This window comes from Hyperoodon ampullatus (assembly GCF_949752795.1).
Source record: "Hyperoodon ampullatus genome assembly, chromosome: 3".
Taxonomy (NCBI): Eukaryota; Metazoa; Chordata; class Mammalia; order Artiodactyla; family Ziphiidae; genus Hyperoodon; species Hyperoodon ampullatus.
In genome coordinates, this window is record NC_136916.1 from 13,285,752 (window position 1) to 13,313,413 (window position 27,662).

The 27,662-nt window shown below is 38.5% G+C and overlaps 2 protein-coding genes across 4 annotated transcripts in view; one reads left to right on the plus strand and one right to left on the minus strand.

The window, feature by feature from the left end:
- Positions 1-865: 865 nt before the first annotated feature.
- On the plus strand, positions 866-2,950 carry LOC307049471 (uncharacterized protein; the record flags this gene model as incomplete). The annotated part of the gene is made up of 3 exons (XM_079699050.1): positions 866-1,123; positions 1,350-1,811; positions 2,785-2,950. The coding sequence occupies 3 exons, from the start codon at positions 866-868 to the stop codon at positions 2,803-2,805; spliced, it is 741 nt and encodes a 246-aa protein (XP_079555176.1). The 3' UTR covers positions 2,806-2,950.
- Positions 2,951-13,724: 10,774 nt separating this feature from the next.
- The window catches only part of SPAG6 (sperm associated antigen 6), a gene marked incomplete at both ends in the record, with an annotated part of 75,827 nt that continues 61,889 nt past the window's right edge, over positions 13,725-27,662 (minus strand). For 2 of the 3 annotated variants that reach the window (XM_079699935.1, XM_079699934.1), the window contains one exon: positions 13,725-13,794. In XM_079699935.1, the coding sequence (XP_079556061.1) occupies positions 13,725-13,794 (70 nt within the window). The remainder of the gene's footprint in view (positions 13,795-27,662) is intronic. The other variant, XM_079699936.1, reaches the window with a different exon arrangement.

The following is a 27,662-nucleotide window of genomic DNA, read 5'->3' on the forward strand; positions in this document are numbered from 1 at the left end:
CACTTCTTTCATTATTCTCCTTTGGAAAACGTAATAGTGGGGTATCACTGTCTCTTGGCTATTCCTCACCAATGATTGCTCCGAAACGAAAAGAGCAGGTCTGAAGAGATCAATTTTTCTTTTGTCACGTGGCTTGTGGTTTCGTGCTTCTCTCACGATGCCTTTAAATAATGTGCCATGTGTTTTTCATTCACTGAGTCAGTAACTATTTACGAACCCCCCCCCCCCCCCCCCAGTACTTTGCTAGGCACTGTGCTAGGCTCCAGGGAACCCCAGTGAACAAAACACCTCCCGGCTCTCCCAGGTTTAGATCAAGTGGCGGAGAGAAGCCAAACAATAAGTATGTAAAATATGCAACGTCTAGCAGGTGGCAAGAAAGGCTACGAAGGGAAACAAGAGGGGAGATCAGCAGTCACAAGCTGCGAGCCCAAGCTGGGCTTCGGTGCTCTCAAAAAATACCCTCCTGCCCTCTCTTCCGTCACTGAGGGCTGTCGCGTAACCAAACAATAGACGCCTTCGCCGCGGACTGGAAGCCCCTTTCTGAGGTTCAGCTGCCTCCACCTTCTCTGGTCAGGCAGTTTCCCTGGATATTCATAAAAAACCACAGACTAACGGGATCCCCAAATAACTTTAACCCGCACAGCCCTCTCCTGAGGCCTGCGTCTGAGGCACCAGGGTGGACTCAGCAAAACATATCTCAGGACTGTAAGCACGGGTGAGCCTCGCCCACCTCCACGGTTTCCCAATTCAATTCTTTCTAAGGGACGAGAACTCGGTCTCATCTGGTTTCAGAATCGCTAAAGGAGATGGAGTCAGTTTAGGCGGAGGGCAGTCCTCAAACTCCAAGACTCCAGTCAGAATGAAAATGTCGGGAAGGAAAAAGCAGACTTCCCCGGGTTTAACTGACACGGAAAACATCGCCAGCGGAGCCCGCGCGGGGGCGGCCCGGCGGCCATTAAAGGGGCGCCGCTTCGCCACAGCTCTTTTCCCGCAGACAAAGCTTCCTCGTCAGTCCCTCCGCTGCCGCCGAAGGGGCAGCACGTTCGGCAGAAGAAAAGGAGAGCCACTGCTCTCCGTCAGGCAGCCAGACAATAGCGGCGGCCAGGCCGCGCCTCGCCGAAGGGCAAAGGACCGGCATCTTTGTTTCCACCCTATCCTTCAAACCCGGTCTCCGCGGGCTGTCGTAGCGAGGAGAGCGCGGAGGAGGAGAAAACGACTCGGGACCACTCTTCCCGCTCGTTCCTTTGCAGCGGCAGGGACGGGGCGGCCTCCCCGGGCCGTGGCGGGCACCAGCCGAGCCCGCACTCCCCTCGTCCAGGACACTACCCCTCCGGCCCCGCGGGAAGTAGCGCCGTCCGCGCGGAGGGAAACAGCTCCCGGTGAGACGCCCGGCCGCCGTGACGCGTCCGCGGAAACGCGGCTTCCTCGCGCTCGTGCACGTCGACCGCCCGCGGCCCAGCCTTTGCTGGTGGTCGGAGGTCCCGGCCCGTCCCTCGAGAGCAGGCGGCCCTGGAGGCCGGCGGCTGGAGGGGTACGGCCTCTCCGGCCTCACGGGCGCCCTGGCAGGGCCTCCGTCCCGGGAGTGGGGGTTTGTCTGGCCCGCGGCTGTACACGGCCGGCCCCGCTGTCCCCCTCTCCAGCCGGACAGCAGGTGCCGCGAGTCGGGCCCCGGACCGCGGCGAACGTGGCAGCCTGACTGGCCGGGGTCGGCCCGGAGCCCCCTCCCAAGCTCCCCTGCCGGGCACCGCCAGCCTCGTGTCCCTGTGCTGGGAAGCAGGGTGGTTGTGATGGCTCCCAGTGAGCGAATGCAGGTAAAATGCCCGGCGTTTAGCACACAGAGTGAAGTTCTCCAACAGAGCGAGCGGTGAAAAGGGACCCAGTATTAATACATGCGGCAACGCGGATGGATCTAAAAAAACATTATGCTGGGGGCGGGAGGAGAGGTAAACGCGGAAGACCTAGCGAGTCCGATTGCGTTTATCTGGAATTGTAGAAGAAGCAAAACTGTGGTGATGAAAGAGGCGAGAGGATGGGAGGCAGAGGAGCAGGAGGAAACTGTGGGCGTGATGGCGCAGTTCCACGCCTTGATGGGAGTGGATGTTGAGGACGTGTGCAGTTGCCAAAATTCAACGCTCTGCAGCCTTCACATGGGTGGATTTTATTACACCCAAATTACACCTCAAACGATCTTGGGCGGGGGGAGAGTTAAAGTAGTGGGTAAGGGTAGTCGAGGAACATGGGACCGTTTGGTGGAAAATAATTACATTTACAAAATCTGAGAGCTGAACGCGTGCTATCTCTGAACTGAGTGGCTCCTCCTACCCCAGGAGTGAGTGAACACCAGCACAGGACCAGCTCCGGCCCTCGAAGGAGGCACGGTACCAGACCCAGCTTGTGCGCCTCGCCGCTTTGCTCAGTCCCACCTCCACCCTCTAGCTCGGTGCGGAGGCCTGGCCTCCACTGCTGTGGTTTCCTCTCAGAACAGCCTCCCCGTGGGTGAGGGTCAGGCTTCAGCACCGTCTCCCCCGCAGCCCCATTCTGACGGTCGGTCGGTCGGCCGGTCGGAGGCACTGGCTCCGCCCACCAGTCCCAGACTCAGGTGAAAAACCCTGAGGTTCGGCTTGTTCCTGTCTCCTTGGCAATTGCTGGGAGGGTCAGAAGACACACCCAGAAAAGTGGGGCATTGGAGCCCCACGAGGCAAACTTACACCACAGAGGACAACCTAAGAGGGCAGAGAGCAAGAAGTAGCAAACATATAAACTCCTCTCCCCTTTTCTCCATAGGCAGCTGGTCCCAAGGCGTGATGGTTCTGCATGGCTTGTCGGGAAGGTGTCCCTGGGGACTGAGCAATCAGCTGTACTTCTCTCGCGAAGCACCGCTTTCCATTTGCTTTCCTTTGCCTTTCCCCTCACCCTTGCTGCCCTGGAATTGCACCTCCTAATAAAATCTTAGCGCTTAAACTTGGCCTCAGGCTCTGCTTTCTAGGTAATCCTTTAGCAGCCTTTGGTCTTTCACTCTGTGCTTTACTGAAAATTTCACAGCCACAATAGCAAACAAAATTAAGATTCTTTTTGGCTTAGGACAGGACTATTAGTCCTGAACTGCTACTTGAAAAAGCAACCAGCTGAAACCAATACTAAGTACATACATTTATATACACATACCTCTGTGTGAGTTAGTAGAGATTAAAAATTTGTTTTTCCATTTATAGGTTCCTAGTGGTGTTTCCTCTCAAGAGTAAGTTCCTAGAGCACAGGCACTTGTATGTTTTGAACATTTGGAAGCTTAAAAAACTTGAGATGCATGTGAGTGCAAAACCAAGAAAATGCTTTTCAATCATGATCATAAAGCTGTCATTTTGTCGGGGGGAGGTCTGGTTATGTTTTTTGGTTCATTCATAAAGCCATGTTCTATCTTTGCTAAAATCTTATTATTAGGGAAGGATATGTTAAAGCCACTTGCAGGAACATCTTCTGTTCCTGAATGCTTTGCAGAACAATTTTTCTTTGCCTTACTTTAAATACTGAAGACGAGTAAGTTTGTATTTTTAATGATAACAGCCACTGGCTTTGTGGCCTCCTGTTTCTTGCAGGGTTGTCAGACCTTTTTCTTCCCTCCCACTTGGCTTGCCAACCATCTGTAACTTGATCAACAGTAATTTGAGATGAGACTGGCCAGGGTCATATGTTAAATAGGACATTTCCACTTTCTTGACCACAAAATCCTCCCTTTCCTGGCCACTTAAACACTGTTACATAATCTACAAACATGTGGCTCTGATGATGATCTGCTACATATGCTGGCAGAGGTCACACCTGCAAATCTACCTTTCTATTGGCACAATATTTTTTTTATTAGAGACATTTTTATTGCTCATAATATGGTGTACCAGAGCATTTAAAAGTTATTTTTAAAAACATGTTCTGCCTTATCTACATCATCATAATGAATTGATTTTTGCAAAGAAAACTTTGTCATCCTATCGTGAACAATTTTTAATCTTTACATTTGAAAAATGTTTTATCTGGGGTTAATTTCAATCACAAACACAAAGCCAGGCTGTACACATAATGTATTTAAATAAATTTTCACAGAAAGAAAAAAATATCTTAGGTTATAGACATGCGGTATCAGAGGACATCCCATTAAGCAAACGTGAGAGCTTCTCTTTAAATTCTAGCACTTGATTCTTTCCGAATATATGAGGGCAGATAACGTTCTAGGTTTTATATATACAAATAGGTCTTGGCCTTTTCAGAATAGGTCATAAGCTTTGCTGCAGTTGTCGTTACTCAAGCATTTTTAGAATTCTTTAGAGTTCTGAAAGAGGCTGAGTCACATTCTTTTAAATAACATCATCAGTGATAGCAAATCTTTCTCTTTTGAGAGTGGATTTAATTTTTAGAAATAACCCTACAGTCATTTGAAACCAGACCAAGCTGAGGAACATTGTTAAGCAGGAGAAAACTGAACACGAAAAAATAATAAGTGAACGGAGTGATACTTTTTTAAAAATTAAACTTTTAGAAAAGGAGAATTAAAGAAAAGATTGAAGCAGAAATTAATGAATGGGAAAACAAAAAACACAATTATTGATCAATTCCAAAAGTAATTCTCTGGAAAAAATAAGAAAGTAGAGAAATATCTGGCAAATCTATTTAATTAAAAAAAGAAAATATAAATAAAATTATAAAGGAGAAAGGAGACAACAGATATGGAGACGTCTGAGGGGATTATATGAGAATACTATGTATAGTTAGCTACATGCCAATATATGTTTTTTCCAGGAGAAACATAAATCACCCAAATTTAATCAAGAAGAAGTTAGAAAAACTAAGTAGATCAAAACTAGAGAAGAAGTCAAAAAAGGCTCACCCTAGAGATTTTATGGGCAAATTCTTGGAAATTTTGAAGGACATGTAATTCCCTTTCTGCATGCATAAATATATTAAAATTTAATCCATTTTATGAAGCAAATATAATTATTATAAAACCTATCAACTGTGGTACAAAAAGAATAGCCAAAAAATATAAAGTCACATAAGAAATCAAATGCCAGAATTCCCCCCAGAACTATCAGCAAATTACATTCAATGAAATAAGTAATTTTTAACATGATCAAGTAGCTTTTATCCTAGAAATGCCAAGATATTTTAATAATGGGAAAATAATTGAAATAACAAATCATACATCTAGGCCATATAAGAAAAAACTTTGTTATCTCAATAGATGATAAAAATCTAACACCTAATCCTGATGAAAACAACTAAAGTTTTTAAAAGACCTCTTAGTAAATATTAAACCAATAGCCAGCATCATATATTTTAATAAGGTTCTATAAAAATAATAATGCTAATGGTAAGACAGCCAAACTGTAAGGAAGAAGAGAAAGTGTATAGTAATTCCTCACCCTCCCATCATCACTCCTTATTCTCCTTCCCAGACATAACCTTCATTAACAGTTTCTTACATGTCCTTCCAGAAATCTTCCATGAACATAAAAGCATATGACCATCCCTTTGAAAAAAATCAAATAGAATCTTACTATACGTATTGTTCTGCACTTGATTTTTTTCATTGTATACAATAACTTGGACACCTTCCCATATCAGCACATAGATCTACCAAAAATTTTCATAACTTATTATATGAATATGTGAATTATGTAACAGTTCACATATTATATGAATGCGCCATAGTTTTTCACTCTCCTATTGGGGAACATTTTCTAGTTTTCTGCAATTCTATACAGTTACACTGAGCATCCTTGAGTATAGGATTAATGCCTAGCAATGGAATTGCTGGATCCATTTCTGAATAGATATTTCCAAATTAGCATCTAAAAATTAGTCTGGATTAATTTATAATCCCTCTAAAAATGTTTGCAAAAATATCGATAATTGTTGAGGGTAGGTGATGAGCACGTGAGAGTTCATTTTACTATTCAATCTACTTTCGTGTGTATTTTTAAATTTCCATACTCAATGATATGACAGGAGAGACATTCTCATTAAAATCAGGTATAGGGGCCTCCCAGGTGGCGCAGTGGTTGAGAGTCCGCCTGCCGATGCAGGGGGACACGGGTTCGTGCCCCGGTCTGGGAAGATCCCACATGCCACGGAGCGGCTAGGCCCGTGAGCCATGGCCGCTGAGCCTGCACGTCCGGAGCCTGTGCTCCGCAACAGGAGAGGCCACGCCAGTGAGAGGCCCGCGTACCGCAAAAAAAAAAAAAAAAAAAAAAAAAAAAAAAAAAAATCAGGTATAAAGATGCCCGCTATCAGCACTATCCTTTAAAATTATGCTGAAATAATTCTGACAGGAAACAGAAATAGGTAAAATATTGAAGGCAGAAGAAAAGTTACCTTTATTTGCAGATGATACTTTTGCCTAGAAAACTCAAGACATGATTAAAAAGCTATTATAAAATAATTAGTAAAAACCAGTAATTTTTCCAGATCCAGTAATAACCTGTAGGGAAATATGTATTTTTAAAAGATTCTATTAAAATATAAATAATATTGGCAACACCTGGAAGGGATTGATACAAAAAAAAAGAGGAGAAAAAGCATGAAAGCAAAAAGATTTAAATAGATTGAGAAATCTGTTATGCTTCTAGATAAATGTATCTATTCCTTTATTTGTGATTTTAACCCAAATTCTAATAAGATTTTTTTTAAGTTGAAAAAAATTAATTTCCGTTTGGAAGAAAAAGCAGGAGAGTAGCCAGAATACTTTTGAAAAGGAAGAATAATAATAGGAGATTCACTGTACCAGATGTTAATACGTTATAAAGCCACAGTAATTACAATGATTTTGAACTACTGAGAAAAGCTTGACAAATAGATTAATAGTTCAGAAAAAGCCCTGAAAGAAAATTTAATATGCCAATAAATGAAGCATCACCAACGAGGAGGACATAGATTATTCAAAACTGGCCAGTAATTTAGTCGATTAGATGCTCACTTCATACAATTTACTGAAATACATCCCAGATGGATCAAAGGGACAAATGTAAAAACGAAACTGTGAAAGAACTAAAAGAAAATATGAGTCCCTTAAATAAGGAATTTTGTGTGGGAAAAAAACTACGAAATAGAAGATATATAGATGTATTTGCATAAGCATTTAAACCATCTGTGTGTCAAAAATTACAAACAATATTAAATAAAAAGTCAAGAAGTAGAAAGATATTTGCCATAAGAGTTAGTATTTGCAACAAGGTCCTTAAAAGCCTTTTCAAAGAAGAAATCCCAACACCTTTTGGGCAAAAACAGCATCACTGTATTATGGGTTATGTCTTAATGAGTTCAGAGGGAACCACTTTGAAGAAGAGAGTTCATTCGGAAGAATCATTTGTCCCAGTTTTAGAATGCAAGGTATTTGCTTTTGGTATGTTTTTTGTTTGTTTCCACCTCATTTCATGTGTACAAAGTGATGATACTTGGATTACAAATGCTTTTTTTTCCATTTTCTTTTTCAAAAGCACCCCTAGAATATTGTGCTTCCCTCTCTCCTCTGAAGGGCTTCACTTGATTTATCTCATTGCAAACGCAGGGGTAGATACTCTTACTATCCCCATTTTCCAGATTAGGAAAGATGTATCTTTGTGGCTTTAAGTACAAATAGGCAGCAAACTGAAATATCGACATAAACAAGTCATTAGAGGAGAAGCGACGCCGAGTGAACACGATTTAGAGAAAGAGAGGCAGTTGTTAAAAGTACCTGCTGATCCTCAAATGCGTGTGCTCAACCAGGAAGGATTCTTACATCCTGCCCCATCTTTGGCTGTCACAGACCACGCCCAAGGGATACAACCTAGCTTTCTGCAGTGCCTGAATGAGAACAGGTCGCAGAGGCCCCGCTGGAGAGAGGAGGCTGTGAGGAAGCTCACAGATGCCTGCACTTGTGCTAACACCTTCTGGGGGCTCAAAACAGAGACTGTTTTGAGCATGTACCGACTTCACAATATGCATGAATCGTCTCATGTACCCATCACCAAACAACCTCAGGACTTAGGTGCTTTACAATCTCCATTTTCCACATTAGGAAACTGAGGCACGGATAACGTTAAGCAGCTTGCTGAAGCTCACACAGCAAGGGAGTGGTCGAAACTGTATTTGAGCCAGGCAGCTGGGGCTGGAGCCCAAACCCCTTGGCCACAAGTAACCATGTATAAAGCCCTTTCATCCACAGGAGCACATTTGTCCCTCACAACTTTGTAAGGAGGTCAGGAAATATTCTCCCTGATTTACACTAAGGCAGTGGGAAGCCAGAAATGGGTCACTGGAATTAGTCATCTTTTTTTTTTATATATATACTCTGAAGAAAGAGCATGGATGGACATGTGATAAGGAATGACTGGAGGGAAAACAAAGACTTAGCAAGGCTTGGATCAGAGAAAGAAGTGCCCCAAACTTTAAGTAGATTAAATGCAAGCTGCAAGGAGGGGAAGGGAGCTGGGGAACAGGCAAGGGGAGGTTATCCTAGCATGGGGAGAATGAAAATCATTCTAGCTCACCAGCCATCAGGTCTGTCATGATGCTGGATGATAAACAGTGAAAGAAATCACACCCACGGCATTCTCATCATGTCGAACTCGTTTACCTTCCTGAAATACTAGCTCTACTCTATGTCACTATTTGTCTAAGAATACTGTTGTTAATTCATGTCTCTGTTTACTTACCTGGCCTTCGTTAGTTAACAAGACTAGAAGTTATGTCTAAACAGCCAAAATGAAGGTCCATTGCACAATAGGATTTTCATGTAGTTTTAAAATACAATCATGGTAATAAAGTTTATGCAAATACTTTTAGAACTTGCTCTCATAGAACTAAAACAGTATTATTAGTTAACCTCTGAACTTGTTGCTTGTTTTTTGATCACCTTATTTATTTCCCAGTGTTGTGAACACAAAGGAACTTCGCAAGAAACTCTCATGTTCTGATAAACTTACATCTATAAAATGATCCATGTTAATTAAATGCACTGGAACTAACTCTATTTAAAAGTAGGAAAATAAAGAATTCTTTTACTCTAAGACTGTTGCCCACTCATTTATCTGTTTTTGTTCATCTCAAATGATAGATATCAGAAAATATATACTCTATACTCATTTCAAAATGTTCCTAAAATTGATAAGTGTCATCTGCAAAGGGAATTCTTTAACCTATTGTAAATTACAGCATTAACCTCAAGCTGCATGTAATGTTATATCAGTGTAAGATTTTTCGTAAGAACATTGTCTAAGTATAAACGTTTTCATAAATAAATTTCTGTCTAAGTCCTCTCTCAAAAGTGAGTAAATTTCATGTAATAAGTCCTTCCTAACTTCCTTTTCCTGCTCCAAACCCACATTCTTTCGTTCTATAACTCTTGGCCATCAAAATCCTTCAGTGAGCTGTAGCCACCAAACAGGTTTCCAGGATTTGATCTCAAATAGTTTTTAAAAATGGGGGGATTGTTCAGACTGAAATATTTGGCTATGCCTCAGGGGAAAAAAATAAAAGTCACTCTTAATCCATGGTTCTGACAGCACTGTTCTGATTTTTTTTTTAATTGCCAGTGCTGGCATGAATGAAATATAGAATGATTCATCCAATGATAATTTGAATGCTGGTAGAAAACCGTACAGAAAATCCAGGTGAGTTGAAGGAGAAAGAGATCAGGGACTTGTGAAGAAAATGCAATCAGAAAACGAAAAGAGAGGTTCTATGAACGCAGGCAAACAAACATAGCAGGTTTGAACTCTAATATTTAAAGCCTGCTAAAGGCCAGTGACAGATGACACCAGGATGGGAGAGGAGCCAAGGGTGACAAGTTTCTAAGCTGACTGTTAAATAGATGTAACTCACTGATGAGAGTGCCCATGTGGGATTTTAATTACTCAGACATCTGTTTAGTGAAGTGTATAGTAAATAGGGATCAAATACAGAGATCAAATTATGTGGGGAAGAGAGTGGAGATGACATTCATGACTCAGAAAGGAGAGCTATCAGCCAGGGGAAAATCAATCCCGGCTTTACATCTCACCAACAGAGAAGCAATTATTTTAGATGTGGGGCTGGTTAGCATCCTAGGTCATGAATTTAATTAAATAACCCTCGAGAGGCAGAAAACAGAACAAACCACTGTATTTAACTGTCAGTAAGACAGGCTGCAAATCAATGGTCCAAATTCCTCCTCTTCTTCCCTCCTTACAGCTGTCAGGGACAAACAAGGTAAAAGAAGCTAATAGTTGATGTAACAACATGGATGGACTTGGAGGGCATTATGCTATGTGAAATAAGTCAGACAGAGAAAGACAAATACTGTATGATATCACTTACATGTGGAATATTTAAAAAAATAAAGAAATAAATACAACAAAACAGAAACAGACTCACACATAGAGTGGTTACCAGTGGGAAGAGGGAAGCGGGGAGGGGCAAGTTAGGGGTAGGGAATTAAGAAGCACAAATTACCATGTATAAAACAAATAAGCTACAAGGATATAGTGTACAGTCAGGGAAGATAGCCAACATTTTATAATAACTTTAAATGGAGTATAATCTATAAAATTATTAAATCTCTATGTTGTACACCTGAAACTAACATAACACTGTAAATCAACTATGCAATTAAAAAAATAATTAAAATAAAAGCCAGTTTTAACCTTAAAAAAGTCCAAAGTGCCTTAACCAATGGGTAAATGCAATAGTTACAATTAAGACTGTCATTTGATCCTTTTAATCTCTGAAACACAAGAGCTACAAACCGGTATTTTCTTTACAGTGAATTTTGTGGCAAAATAAGCCACAGTATACATAAGCCTCAACATTTGCTAGCACCTATCTTAAAGTTAGATTTGAAAACACAACAGACAAATCCTTCATGCTTTCAAGGTCAGTTTCTAAATTTGACATCTTAGATTGGAGATGGCCTTACCCAGGAATTTAAGGTCAGGGTTTATGAATTTAAGGAAAGGGTTGGAGATCTAAAAACACGACAGACAAATCCTTCATTCTTTCAAGGTTAGTTTCTAAACTTGACATCTTGGATTGGAGATGGCCTCACCCAGGAATTTAAGGTCAGGGTTTATGTTAAGCAGCACCTCAAATCAAGTTTAGAAACAAGCAAATCTTTAATCCTGTCTTTAAGGGGATAGTTCAAGAGAAAAGGTTAGAAAAACAGGTCAACCTCCTGTAACTATGAGGTTGTCATTTGTTTTTACATACTGAATGAAATATGCCTGTTTGGTGTTCAGTGTCTTGTGCCTATTTTATTCCCTGTGTCTGGGCAAATGTGTTTATATTAGAAAACTCCATGAGGGCAGGAAATTTAGCTTTTCTTTATAATAAATCATCTGGAATAAACTCCACTGATCTAAGAGTATGGGGCCTGGTGTGCCCAACTGCTGGCCAAAATGTATAATCTGTCACTGACTGTCAGATTGCCCATAAATCACATATTGGTTTGCACAGAAGAGTTTACAAAATTGTTACATGCATCATTGCAAGTTATCTTCATAAGCATCTTATGAGTCTGCTGAGCAAGTATTATCACCTTTACTATTTAACAGACATGATCAGAACCCAAACTTTTACTGTCTCCTTTCAGGTACCACTGATACACACCTATTTCCACAACAGGTGAACTGAATGAATAATAATAAGGTTCAACCAATAATAAGATTCAACCATTCTATTCCTGAAATGATAAAAATAAACTGTTGTTCATGTAAGCTAAATGAGATATCCTAATGATAGTTGAATTTTAAATAAACTGCAGGGGGTGGGGAGGGGAAACAGAGGATTGGAATTGACAAAATTCAAACCAGGAGTGAAAATAACAAAGAATACCATCAGTGAGAGACACTATTTTTCCTCTAGCACAAATAGAAAATATTTTTTTTTAAGTCTCATAATAGACTTTGCAAAGAATAAAGAAAGCTTCATTCTGCTTTAAGTGTTTTATGTCAAGAAACATTTCATAGCATATATTTTCCAAATTGCATATGAACAACTTAAAGCACCCATTCAAATTCCACTAAATATTTTTATTTTTCTTAGCTTAAAACTATTTGATAAGTATGAAATGATTTAAGAAGTGAAAAATTTCAAATACAACATACAATAGCAAGAAGTACCTAATAGGAAATTCACCATTCCCATAACATTTGAGGAGATCTTATAGCAGATGGACTAATTTCTGTCATTATTAATGAAGAAAGATGGAAACCACCTTTATTTTCTCAGTTTGTTAAAAGGTTCATAAGAGAAGCTGGGCAGGCAGGAAGGAGAGAAAGGGAAGCTACAAAACTGAGGATAAAGATTACATTTTCTTATGCAATGGATCTAAGAGATTACTGCAAGGAAACAAAATAGGCCCTTTTCAAAAAAAACTGCAGGCAATTCTAGACTGATACAAGGCAAAACGAAATGGGGTAATCTTGGGTATGATGAAATTTAAAAATATACAACAAAGCTATGTACTGTTAGGAAATGATGACAGAGGTGAATCCAGAAAATACGAAAAATAAATGGGTAGGTTTCTTTTGAGAGGGGAAAAAAAAAAAAAGAGTCTGAGAAGGAAACCTGAAGGCCAACCAGACTGGAAACAGTGTGTCCAAGGGGCTCTCTGGTTACCATTTACTTCCTCTCCAGGCCTCCAGGGGAGATCACTGTAAGGAATGTCCTTTAGATTAAAAAAAAGACACAGTTGCCAACTAACCAAGACTCCTCAGTCTAATCACATATTCCCCAAGGTCAGAAACACTACATAGGAAAAATGAAAAGGACAGTTCTAGTGCTGTTGTTATTTAAAATTTTATCACAACTCCCTTTTACCCTCCTTTCAGCTCCGTTCGTGAAAATGTAAAGTCTGAGTTGGACAGTATTCTTTTCAAATTTTTCCTTAAATCCCTGAAAATCTGACTTTTGAAACCTGGGAATGTGAAGCTAGGACAAGGGAACACTGAGGACCCATTTTATTTGCTTGCTTCCTTGTTCATTCATGAGCAGGGCTAGACTAAGAAGAAACCTTTCAATGAAAATGGAACGCATGCCTGCAATAGTATAGTGCTTGATATCGACTTCTACCCCGTCCAGCCCCAGGAAAGGTAAGGAACAGTTTAGGCAGGGTAAGAAGAGGTTTAGGAAGCTTAGGATGAAGAGGAGACTTCCTAAATTTTAGGAAAACCTGGCAGGTTATCGATAGATTCCATGTGTTCGGCTAACACATTTGTGTAACCAGCATCAGTATGTCTTTCAAATGCCCTGTACTTTGTCATCAGTGTCGTCTTTCGGCTAGTACTTCCCTTGCATATCCTACTGTGGAATTTGCAAGGCAAGCCTTCCCTGCCTGTGCCTGTGAGGAATTGGCAAAATAAGAGTTTTTGAACACCATCTTTCATCTGTATCTAGTTGGAAGAGTGTGTGTGTGTGTGTGTGTGTGTGTGTGTGTGTGTGTGTGTGGTCTTTAATGGAACAATAACTAATGCCTTAGATCCTTTAATGTCTTTTAAAAATTTACCTTTAGAGCATATCCTATGCAAACGACCATGAATAGTTCCTCATACATTCAAGCCACTAATTTTTAAAGTATTCCATAAATATAGAAAATATCCAAAGGCTTTTCACAGTGAATAAATCTAGAATGTATTTAATTCAAATATTTAGAAAGAGCTTTAACAACTGTCATTCATAAATACTCTGCTGTGAATTCGAGTATAAAAATGTAACTTTGCTCAGTTATTAAGTGGTTGATAGCTGTCCACTCTCTGCAGAAGTGTATCTGAATATCCAGGGGAAAAATACCTGAAAAAGAAAATTTTCTATTAGATCTTTGTGAAAAGATTTGGCACAGTAGGCAAAAAAGATTTAATATAAGATATTTATCTGAAATAATTCTCTGAGTGAAACCTCTAATACACTGACCAGGTATGCTCCAGGAATGCTTTGTGCATGAGGGTAGAGATGATCAAGGAAGAGAACAACAGCTCACAAGACTGCCAGATAAACAGCAAACATTTAAGGGATATCAGTGCAATGACAAAGAAGGTGTATTTTCAAAGCCAGGAACTTGGATCCAGTAACAGTATTTTATTACAGAGACTGTTTTCGTTATGTCAAGTGACTGATGTTGCTTTCATGATCATAGCTAATGTAAGTTAGACAACACAGTCTATCATTACTAATCAACTTCCACATTCTGACTACCCTACAGATTATTCTCAACGTATGTTTTTTTAAAATTAATTAATTTATTTATTTTTGGCTGCGTTGGGTCTTCGTTGCTGCATGCGGACTTTCTCTAGTTGCGGCGAGCGGAGGCTACTCTTCATTTCGGTTCACGGGCTTCTCATTGCGGAGGCTTCTCTTGTTGCAGAGCACGGGCTCTAGGTGCACGGGCTTCAGTAGTTGTGGCACAAGGGCTCAGTAGTTGTGGCTTGCGGGCTCAGTAGTTGTGGCGCATGGGCTTAGTTGCTCTGCGGCATGTGGGATCTTCCTGGACCAGAGCTCGAACCCATGTCCTCTGCATTGGCAGGCGGATTCTCAACCACTGTGCCGCCAGGGAAGCCCTCAACGTATGTTTTAATCAGATTTGGCTACCCATAAAAACAAAAATTTCGGGCCTCCCTGGTGGCGCAGTGGTTGGGGGTCCGCCTGCTGATGCAGGGGATACGGGTTCGTGCCCCGGTCTGGGAGGATCCCATATGCCGCGGAGCGGCTGGGCCCGTGAGCCATGGCCGCTGAGCCTGCGCGTCCGGAGCCTGTGCTCCGCAGCGGGAGAGGCCACAGCAGTGAGAGGCCCGCGTACCGCCAAAAAAAAACAAACAAACAAAAAAAAAACACAAAAATTTCTGGGAGTATAATTCACATTAAACAGCTATTTAATAAATAGTTTACAAATACTTCATCATACTAACCTAGGAAATAAATCCTTTTAGTTTGTTTTGGGCATCTATAGTACTATAAATTTACATTTATAAATTTATCATTTTATAAAATGTATAGTATAAAAGTATTATATATATTGATTAATGCATTGTGAGATGCTTCATATACCATGAAAAGAATTTATATGCATTTAAAAGTATGTCAAATAAAAATTGGCAGACATTCTAGAATACACTAAAAGGATAAAAAAATCTAGTAAGTGTAATTTAAAATTTTCTAAAACATTCAAAATAATTAAACCTCCTAAGGTGTTTTCTCCAAATAAAACCTAATGTTCAAGACTTGCTTTATCCTTTGTTAATAATCTTTATCTATCCTCAGATGCTTGACTTAAAAACTCATAATTTATATTACATTAATTTCTTCCACAATTTGTCAAGTTAACGTGGATAAAACTGTGTTTTATCAAGTGTTTTCTCAACAGTGTGCTTATAGGCGGTCATAGATAAACAGATACATACATGCATACATAAAGAGCTACCTTAAAGAATGTATCTCCACCAAAGGCCTCCTACCCTTGAAAAAAATTGTCCCTCAACAGTGAGTCTCTTCAAAGTATCCCTAAACCAAGGAAGTTACAACTGTTTCTCTCTGAGTTAGTCACAAATTTTAAGCAGGCCTCACCTTCCTGGGTCTTATAAATGTGTTAGACACGAGATAGGTAGTACTTTTTTTTTTCTTTTCTTTTCTGCGGTACGCGGGCCTCTCACTGCCGCGGCCTCCCCCGCTGCGGAAGCACAGGCTCCGGACGCGCAGGCCCGGCGGCCATGGCTCACGGGCCCAGCCGCTCCGCGGCATGCGGGATCTTCCCGGACCGGAGCACAAACCCGCGTCCCCTACATCGGCAGGCGGACCCCCAACCACTGCACCACCAGGGAAGCCCTAGGTAGTACTTTTTATAGAAATGGTAGAAAGTGGATTTAGAAAAACCAAAACTTTAAAAATTGTGCTGTTTCATATGGTAGCCACTAGCTACATGTAGTTCTTGAGCCCTAGAAATATGACTGAGGAACTGAATTTTTATATTTAATTTTAATTAAAAATATTAATAACTGATATTCAATTAGTTATTAGAAAAATTTTAGGTGTGCTTGGAACAACTTGTGAATCTACTTTTTCAACTGTAAACTTTATATAATCTAAATACATATCATGTATTTCCAATGAAATTTAATATCTGAATTGAGATGCACTAGAAGTGATAAAATACCCACCAGATTTCAAAAACTTAGTATAAAAAATGTAAAATAGCTGATTGATAATTTTTATACTGATTACAAATTGAAATTATAAAGCTTAGATATATTGGGCTAACAAAAATATATCATTAATATTTATTTACGCTGTTTCATTTTACTTCTTAAAATGTGGCTACTAGAAAATTTTAAATGACACATGTGGCTCATATTATATTTCTGTTGGACAGTATTGCTTTAAAATAAAGGTCCCCAGTAAATAAATTAGGACCTACCTATAATTCTTGAGGTTTTACCTGGCTAATTGCCAAGCTAATTGCCACTGTATACCTGTCTCCCCAGGGACCTCAGCGATGCCACAATCTCCAGGGCTCCCCACGGGGAAGGAAATGTGCTCACTCACCCCTTCAGCAGGGTGTACATTTATCACTACCTAACTTCTCATAAATGCATACAGACCACGTATGTAACTCAGTGTATGGACCCATAAATAAGTACATCAAGTTACCCATTAACTGTCAGAAATACCATTCCAGCTAGAATCTGTCTGATGCTAAGGAATTCCTTTTGGGTTTTTTTTTTTTTTTGGTCTATTTTTGTTTAAGGAAACTTCATACTGTTTTCCATAGTGGCTCCACCAATGTACATCCCCACCAAAAATACACGAGAGTTCCCTTTTCTCTACACCCTCTCTAGCATTTATTATCTGTAGACTTTTTTTTTTTATTCTTTGTATATTTATTTGTCTTCAGAATGTACTCCAAAAATGGATTTATATTTAAAATATTGTATTCTTAAGTCACTTAAGATAATTACTTTTACAAACAATAAGAAATTAGTAAAATTGGCTTCTGTTCTAAATTCGTAGGAATTGCTGGGATTTCTTTTCTATTTGATTTAATTTATTTTTAATTCTTTTTTAAAGTTTTTAATTTAATTTTTTTATACAGCAGGTTCTTATTAGTCATCAATTTAATACACCTCAGTGTATACATGTCAATCCCAATCGCCCAATTCATCACACCACTACCACCACCCACCTGCTGCTCTCCCCGCTTGGTGTCCATAGGTTTGTTCTCTACATCTATGTCTCAAATTCTGCCCCACAAACCGGTCTACCTGTACCATTATTCTAGGTTCCACATATATGCATTAATATACAATAGTTGTTTTTCTCTTTCTAACTTAACTTCACTCTGTATGACAGTCTCTAGAACCATCCACATCTCAACAAATGACCCAATTTCGTTCCTTTTTATGGCTGAGTAATATTCCATTGTATATATGTACCACATCTTCTTTATCCATTCGTCTGTCGATGGGCATCTAGGTTGCTTCCATGACCTGCTTATTGTAAATAGTGCTGCAATGAACATTGGGGTGCATGTGTCTTTTTGAATTATGGTTTTCTCTGGGTATATGCCCAGTAGTGGGATTGCTGGATCATATGGTAATTCTATTTTTAGTTTTTTAAGGAACTTCCATACTGTTCTCCATAGTGGCTGTATCAATTTAATTCCCACCAACAGTGCAGGAGGGTTCCCATTTCTCCACACCCTCTCCAGCATTTGCTGTTTGTAGATTTTCTGATGATGCACATCTTACTGGTGTGAGGTGATACCTCACTGTAGTTTTGATTTGCATTTCTCTAATAATTAGTGATGTTGAGCAGCTTTTCATGTGCTTCTTGGCCATCTGTATGTCTTCTTTGGAGAAATGTCTATTTAGGTATTCTGCCCATTTTTGGATTGGGTTGTTTGGTTTTTTACTATTGAGTTGCATGAGCTGTTTATATATTTTGGAGACTAATCCTTTGTCCGTTGATTCCTTTGCAAATATTTTCTCCCATTCTGAGGGTTGTCTTTTCATCTTGTTTATGGTTTCCTTTGCTGTGCAAAAGCTTTGAAGTTTCACTAGGTCCCATTTGTTTATTTTTGTTTTTATTTCCATTACTCTAGGACATGGATCAAAAAAGATCTTGCTGTGATTTATGTCAAAGAGTGTTCTTCCTATGTTTTCCTCTAAGAGTTTGATAGTGTCTGGTCTTACAATTAGGTCTCGAATCCATTTTGACTTTATTTTTGTGTATGGTGTTAGGGAGTGTTCTAATTTCATTCTTTTACATGTAGCTGTCCAGTTTTGCCAGCACCACTTATTGAAGAGACTGTCTTTTCTCCAGTGTATATACTTGCCTCCTTTGTCATAGATTAGTTGACCATAGGTGCATGGGTTTATCTCTGGGCTTTCTACCTTGTTCCATTGATCTATGTTTCTGTTTTTGTGCCAGTACTATATTGTCTTGATTACTGTAGCTTTATAGTATAGTCTGAAGTCAGGGAGTCTGATTCCTCCAGCTCCGTTTTTTTCCCTCAAGACTGCTTTGGTTATTTGGGGTCTTTTGTGTCTTCATACAAATTTTAAGATTTTTTTCATCTAGTTCTGTAAAAAATGCCACTGGTAATCTGATAGGGATTGCATTGAATCTGTAGATTGCTGTGGGTAGGATAGTCATTTTCATAATATTGATTCTTTCAATCCAAGAACATGGTATATCTCTCCATCTGTTGGTATCATCTTTAATTTCTTCCATCAGTGTCTTATAGTTTTCTGTATACAGGTCTTTTGTCGCCCTAGGTAGGTTTATTCCTAGGTATTTTATTCTTTTTGTTGCAGTGGTAAATGGGAGTGTTTCCTTAATTTCTCTTTCAGATTTTTCATCATTAGTGTATAGAAATGCAAGAGATTTCTGTGCATTAATTTTGTATCCTGCAACTTTACCAGATTCATTGATTAGCTCTAGTAGTTTTCTGGTGGCATCTTTAGGATTCTCTATGTATAGTATCATGTCATCTGCAAACAGTGTCAGTTTTACTTCTTCTTTTCCAATTTGTATTCCTTTTATTTCTTTTTCTTCTCTGATTGCTGTGGCTAGGACTTCCAAAACTATGTTGAGTAACAGTGGTGAGAGTTGACATCCTTGTCTTGCTCCTGATCTTAAAGGAAATGCTTTCATTTTTTCACCACTGAGAATGATGTTTGTGGTGGGTTTGTCATATATGGCCTTATTATGTTGAGGTAGGTTCCTTCTATGCCCACTTTCTGGAGAGTTTTTATCATAAATGGGTGTTGAACTTTGTCAAAAGTTTTTTCTGCATCTATTGAGATGATCATATGGCTTTTATTCTTCAATTTGTTAATATGGTGTATCACATTGATTGATTTGCATATATTGAAGAATCCTTGCATCCCTGGGATAAATCCCACTTCATCATGGTGTATGATCCTTTTAATGTGCTGTAGGATTCTGTTTGCTAGTATTTTGTTGAGGATTTTTGCATCTATATTAATCAGTGATATTGGTCTGTAATTTTCTTTTTTTGTAGTATCTTTGTCTGGTTTTGGTATCAGGGTGATGGTGGCCTCATAGAATGAGTTTGGGAGTGTTCCTTCCCCTGCAATTTTTTGGAAGAGTTTGAGAAGGATGGGTGTTAGCTCTTCTCTGAATGTTTGATAGAATTCACCTGTGAAGCCATCTGGTCCTGGACTTTGTTTGTTGGAAGATTTTTAATCACAGTTTCAATTTCATTACTTGTTTGTTGGAAGATTTTTAATCACAGTTTCAATTTCATTACTTGTGATTGGTCTGTTCATATCTTCTATTTCTTCCTGGTTCAGTCTCGGAAGCTTATACCTTTCTAAGAATTTGTCCATTTCTTCCAGGTTGTCCATTTTATTGGCATAGAGTTGTTTGTAGTAGTCTCTTAAGATGTTTTATATTTCCACGGTGTCTGTTGTAACTTCTCCTTTTTCACTTCCAATTTTATTGATTTGAGTCCTCTCCCTCTTTTTATTGATGAGTCTGGCTAATGGTTTATCAATTTTGTTTATCTTCTCAAAGAACCAGCTTTTAGTTTTATTGATCTTTGCTATTTTTTTCTTTGTTTCTATTTCATTTATTTCTGCTCTGATCTTTATGATTTCTTTCCTTCTGCTAACTTTGGGTGTTGTTTGTTCTTCTTTCTCTAGTTCCTTTAGGTGTAAGGTTAGATTGTTTATCTGAGATTTTTCTTGTTTCTTGAGGTAGGCTTGTATAGCTATAAACTTCCTTCTTAGAACTGCTTTTGCTGCATCCCATGGGTTTGGGATCCTCGTGTTTTCATAGTCATTTGTCTCTAGGTATTTTTTGATTTCCTCTTTGATTTCTTCAGTGATCTCTTGGTTATTTAGTATTTGTTTAGCCTCCATGTGTTTGTGGGTTTTTCCCTGGAATTCATTTCTAATCTCATAGAGTTGTGGTCAGAAAAGATGCTTGATATGATTTCAATTTTCTTAAATTTACTGAGGCTTGATTTGTGACCCAAGATGTGATCTATCGTGGAGAATGTTCCGTGCGCACTTGAGAAGAAAGTGTAATCTGCTGTTTTTGGATGGAATGTCCTATAAATATCAATTAAATCTATCTGGTCTACTGTGTCATTTAAAGCTTCTGTTTCTGTATTTATTTTCATTTTGGATGATGTGTCCATTGGTGTAAGTGAGCTGTTAAAGTCCTCCACTATTATTGTGTTACTGTTGACTTCCTCTTTTAGAGCTGTTAGCAGTTGCCTTATGTACTGAGGTGCTCCTACGTTGGGTGCATATATATTTATAATTGTTATATCTTCTTCTTGGATTGATCCCTTGATCACTATGTAGTGTCCTTCCTTGTCTCTTGTAACATCCTTTATTTTAAAGTCTATTTTATCTGATATGAGTATTGCTACTCCAGCTTTCTTTTGAGTTCCATTTGCATGGAGTATCTTTTTCCATCCCCTCACTTTCAGTCTGAATGTGTCCCTAGGTCTGAAGTGGGTCTCTTGTAGGCAGCATATATATGGGTCTTGTTTTTGTATCCATTCAGGCAGTCTGTGTCTTTTGGTTGGAGCATTTAATCCATTCATGTTTAGGGTAATTATAGATATGTATGTTCCTATGACCATATTCTTAATTGTTTTGGGTTTGTTTTTGTAGGTCCTTTTCTTCCCTTGTGTTTCCCACTTAGCATTTGTTGTAGAGGTGGTTTGGTGGTGCTGAATTCTCTTAGCTTTTGCTTGTCTGTAAAGCTTTTGATTTCTCCATCAAATCTGAATGAGATCCTTGCTGGGTAGAGTAATCTTGGTTCTAGGTTCTTCCCTTTCATCACTTTAAGTATAGCATGCCACTCCCTTCTGGCTTGTAGAGTTTCTGCTAGAAATCAGCTGTTAACCTTATGGGAGTTCCCTTGTATGTTATTTGTCATTTTTCCCTTGCTGCTTTCAATAATTTTTCTTTGTCTTTAATTTTTGCCAATTTGGTTACTATGTGTCTTGGGGTGTTTCTCCTTGGGTGTATCCTGTATGGGACTCTCTGCGCTTCCTGGACTTGGGTGGCTATTTCCTTCCCCATGTTAGGGAAGTTTTCGACTATAGTCTCTTCAAATATTTTCTCTGGTCCTTTCTCTCTCTCTTCTCCTTCTGGGACCCCTATAATGTGAATGTTGTTGCGTTTAATGTTGTCCCAGAGGTTTCTTAGGCTATCTTTGTTTCTTTTCATTCTTTTCTCTTTATTCTCTCTGCAGCAGTGAATTCCACCATTCTGTCTTCCAGGTCACTTATCCGTTCTTCTGCCTCAGTTATTCTGCTATTGATTCCTTCTAGTGTAGTTTTCATTTCAGTTATTGTATTGTTTATCTCTGTTTGTATGTTCTTTAATTCTTCTAGGTCTTTGTTAAACATTTCTTGCATCTTCTCGATCTTTGCCTCCATTCTTTTTCCGAGGTCCTGGATCATCTTCACTATCATTATTCTGAATTCTTTTTTCTGGAAGATTGCCTATCTCCACTTCATTTAGTTGTTTTTCTGGGGTTTTATCTTGTTCCTTCATCTGGTACATAGCCCTCTGCCTTTTCATCTTGTCTATCTTTCTGTGAATGTGATTTTTGTTCCACAGGCTGCAGGATTGTAGTTCTTCTTGCTTCTGCTGTCTGTCCTCTGGTCACTAAGGAATTCAGAAGTAGCTTCTCATCAGGAAAAAGTTTGGAATCCCTACCTTAGCAATTAAAAGCAATTTAAATCTAATTAGAACAATCTTTATTTATGTCTTTTATACTTGCAAAAATGAAACAAATATTTGCTTGCTATGCATTTATCATCAAAACAAATAGTGAAAAAATGATAAGTGGCCATGTGCTGCTACATAAGTTTCTCCAGTATTATTATAATGTTAAATTTGATCTAGCTAATAATGTGACTTAACAGGGATAGAAAAAAGAACAAAAATAATATGCCTTGGTGTAGGTGTGTTTGGGTTCATCTTGTTTGGGACCCTCCTGTACCTGAATATCTGTTTCCTTGGTGTTGGGAAAGCTGGACAGCCACATGTAAATCAATAAAGTTAGAACACTCCCTCACATCATACATAAAAATAAACTGGAAATGGCTCAAAGACTTAAATATAAGACATGGCACCATAAAACTCCTAGAAGAGAACACAGGCAAAACATTTTCTGACATAAATTGTAGCAATGTTTTCTAAGGTCAGTCTCCCAAGGCAATAGAAATAAAAGCAACAATAAACAAATGGGACCTAATCAAACTTATAAGGTTCTGTAAGCAAAGGAAACCATGCACAAAATGAAAAGTCTATGGACTGGGAGAAAACATTTGCGAACGATGCTACCAACAAGGGCTTAATTTCCAAAATATACAAACAGCTCATATAACTCAATAACAAAAAAACAAAAAACCCAATCAAAAAATGGGCAGAACAACTCAATAGACATCTCTCCAAAGATGACACACACATGTCCAACAGGCACATGAAAAGATGTTCAACATTGCTAATTATTAGAGAAATGCAAATAAAAACTACAATGAGATATCACCTCACACTGGTCAGAATGGCCATCATTAAAAAGTCTACAAATAACAAATGCTGGAGAGAGTGTGGAGAAAAAATCCTCCTACATTGTTGATGGGAATGTAAATTGGTGCAGCCACTGTGGAAAGCAGCATGGAGGTTCCTTAAAAACTAAAAATAGGGTTGCCATATGATCCAGCAATAACACTCCTGGGCATATATCCAGACAAAACTATAATCTGAAAAGATACATACACCCCAATGTTCATAGAAGCACTATTTACAATAGCCAAGACATGGAAGCAACCTAAATGTCCATTGACAGATGAACAGATAAAGATTTAGTATACACACACACACACACACACACACACACACAATGGAATACTACTCAACCATATAAAGGAATGAAATGATGCCATTTGCAGCAACATGGATGGACCTAGAGATTATCATACTAAGTGAAGTAAGCCATAAAGGGAAAGACAAATACCATATGATATCACTTACATGTGGAATCTAAAATATGATACAAATGAACTTATTTAAAAAACAGAAACAGACTCACAGACATAGAAAACAAACTTATGGTTACCAGAGGGGGCAGGGGATGGGGAAGGGATAAATTCAGAGTTCGAGATTAGCAGATACAAACTACGATATATGAAATAGATAAATAACAAGGTTCTACTGTATAGCACAGGGAACTATATTCAATATCCTGTAATAAACCATAATGGAAAAGAATATGAAAAAGAATATATGAATATATCTGAATATATATATATGAATCACTTAGCTGTACACCAGAAACTAACACAACATTGTAAATCAACTGTATTTCAACTTCAAAAAAAAGAAAAAGAAAAAAAGAACAAGAAGAGGGACAGATATAACAGATATTTACTGAATTGAATTCTTCCTATCTGTAAACCCTGTGGCTAATCCTAATAGCCTCTCACTTAATCCTAATAGCAACTCTGTGAAGTAGGTAATTATTCACATTTTACAGATGAGAAAACTGGTTAAGAGGGTTAAGTAATATCTTCAAAGTCACAGTTAGCAAGTCGTTTGGACTGAGATAGGAACTTAGATCTGTTTGATACCTAAGTCCGAGCTTTTAGCCATATTCCTCATGAAAGAACCAAAATGAACCTCCAAAAAAGAACTGGAAATGCCTTTCCTCTGGCTATCACCCTACTTTTTCCTGGCCTTTAAGAATATAGGGGAGTTAACTCATCCTAGACCCATGTAGAATTTAGGTTACTGTAATAGCTGTTATCACACCAGAAATGTGCTGAATGGAAGACTGTATGCATGCCTTGCACCCCAGTTTAGGCAGAGATCCAGAAGACAACAGCTGTGGAGTGGCCCAGGATTAGAACTTAGGTCTTCTAACATCTCGTCCTGGGCGCCTTCCCTCTCATCATACCAACCACCTTTATTAAACATTTTTAAAGATTACTAAAATTAGAAGGCAATGTGAAATAAATGTTTAGGCTAAAAACAGCTGAGAGAAAGTATCCACTGATAATCTGTCTTATAAAGAATAATTCTAAAATAGTCACCAAGTCATTTTTGAGAATTATGATAGCAAAAATTAAACAATTTTGAGATTATATTTGTCTGCTTTCATAGAAAGGCAAATTTTCAGAGATTTCTATAAAACTCCTCTAAGTTCTATAGAGCCCAATGCTTTAAAAAATATATGTCAGAAACTTGAAAAAGTTAGCCAGCTAACCAAAATTCTTCATGATGATTAGCCAGTTTTCAAAATGAAATCCCGATCCCAGAATATGAAAAGTGGAAATTTTACAATGGTATTTTGACAAAGAACCAGGTCAAATTCTAACATGACAGAGTTTTTTATTTCCCCTGGTGCCCTGTAAAATAATCCTAGAAATTAATGGAAAGAAGACTTCTATTCAAGAAAGCACCTTACCATTGGTTAATTCTAATAGGTCACTCCATTTGGGGGACCAGTTAGTTCGCTTTTTCCATTTTTCTATAATTCTGTTTATGTTAGAAAATTGCATAGGAAGTTATTTTAAACTTATATAAAATAGCATTCTTCCTGAAGGGACATACATTCCATGCACAAAAATTAACTTTATTTTCTTCATAAAAGGTTTTCACATTTCCTTCATTTAGTGGGTTCACACATATTTATATGTTATACAACCTTTTTGATATGTTATTTTATTTACATATTATACATAGTGTATATACATGTTATGATATACTACTTCTTTGATGTATTTTATATATATTAATATTGTCAAAGCTAATTTATTGGAACTCTTTTGGTCAAGAAGTTCTCATAAACCTCCCCAAAGTGAATGAACTTGTACACCTCTGGAAAGAATTTACTGGCAGAGTATATGTGAATATAAAACAAATTTCAATATTAAAATTATTTTCGTGCTTTTAAAATCAATGTTACCATATGTATTAAAAACCACTGATATTAAATAGGAAGAATACTCCCAGAGTAATGGAAACAAAAACAAAAATAAACAAATGGGACCTAATTAAACTCAAAAGCTTTTGCACATCAAAGGAAACCATAAACAAAATGAAAAGACAACCCACAGATTGGGAGAAAATATTTGCAAATGATGTGACCGACAAAGGATTAGTCTCCAAAACTTATAAACAGCTCATGCGGCTTAATATCATCAAAACAAACAACCCCAGTCAAAAAATGGGCGGAAGGGGCTTCCCTGGTGGCGCAGTGGTTGGGAGTCCACCTGCTGATGCAAGGGACGTGGGTTCGTGCCCCGGTCCGGGAGGATCCCACGTGCTGCGGAGCAGCTGGGCCCGTGGGCCATGGCCGCTGAGCCTGCGCGTCCGGAGCCTGTGCTCCGCAGGAGAGGCCACAGCAGTGAGAGGCCAGCATACTGCAAACAAAACAAAACAAAACAAAACAAAAAAAATGGGCAGAAGATCTAAATAGGCATTTCTCCAGAGATGACATACAGATGGCCAAGAAGCACATGAAAAGATGTTCAACATCACTAATTATTAGAGAAATACAAATCAAAACTACAATGAGACATCACCTCACATCAGTCAAAATGGCTATCATCAAAAAATCCACAAACAATAAATGCTGTAGAGGGTGTGGAGAAAAGGGAACCCTCCCACACCATTGGTGGGAATGTAAATTGGTACAGCCACTATGGAGAGGAGTCTGGAAATTCCTTAAAAAACTAAAAATAGAGCTACCATATGATCCTGCAATCCCACTCCTTACCATATATCCAGAGAAAAACATAGTCCAAAAGGATATATGCACCCCAGTGTTCACTGCAGCACTGTTTACAACAGCCAAGACATGGAAGCAACCAAAATGTCCATCAACAGAGGAATGGATAAAGAAGATGTGGTACATATATACAATGGAATATTACTCAGCCATTAAAAAGAATGAAATAATGCCATTTGCAGCAACACGGACCAACCTAGAGATTGTCATACTGAGTGAAGTTAAGTCAGACAGAGAAAGAGAAATATCGTATGATATCACTTATATGAAGAGTCTAAGAAGAAATGACACAAATAAACTTATTTACAAAACAGAAACAGACTCACAGACTTAGAGAACGAACTTATGGTTACCAGGAGGGAAGGGTGAGGGGAAGGGATAGTTAGGGAGTTTGTGACGGACATGTACACACTGCTGTATTTAAAATGGATAACCAACAAGGATCTACTGTATAGCACAGGGAACTCTGCTTAGTATTATGTAACAACCTAAATGGGAAAATAATTTGAAGAAGAATAGATACATGTATATGTATAACTGAATCACTTTGCTGTACACCTGAAACTATCACAACACTGTTAATCAACTATATGCCAATAAAAAATAAAAAGTTTAAAAAATAAATAAATTGAAGAAAAATAAATAAATGGGAAGAGTAGTTTACATAACATATAAATTATAACAAATTTTAAAAATTGGAATTTGTAATCTCTAATATTAAGAGAAAATAAGAAATGAGTGTAGTATTAGAAAAAATATAGATAAATATAGCCTTTAATTCTGCATGTTTTGTGGACATTTTTCAAGATTCAGTTGCTTAATAATTCTATCTGTACTTGGTAACTTTGTTTTTATTTATTTGGGGTTTAGTGGTATAGTTCTCTTTTAGGCTTACAGGGACTGAGGCTTAGGTTTAATGCTCTGAAACCAACCTAATTAAAAAAATTAATCTCGAGAAAATCTTCCTGCTACATTACTATGAAGCATCTGCATTTCATAAAAACATTATTTATTTAATTCTTTCAAATATAGATAGTAACTTTCTTTTTGCCATTCAACATCTCCTTTTTATTTGTAATACTCTCACCGATATGAATGGAGCTTAGGCAGAGAAATAATATGCAGGGAACTATGAAAATCAGACTCTTTCTAAATCAGGTTCATATTAAAGATTGTTAATTTACTTTGAACTCTGTATTTGGGTACTCTTTTTTTTTTTTTTTTTTTTTTTTGCGGTATGCGGGCCTCTCACTGTTGTGGCCACTCCCGTTGCAGAGCACAGGCTCCGGACGCGCAGGCTCAGCGGCCATGGCTCACGGGCCCAGCCGCTCCGCGGCATGTGGGATCTTCCCAGACCGGGGCACGAACCCGTATCCCCTGCATCG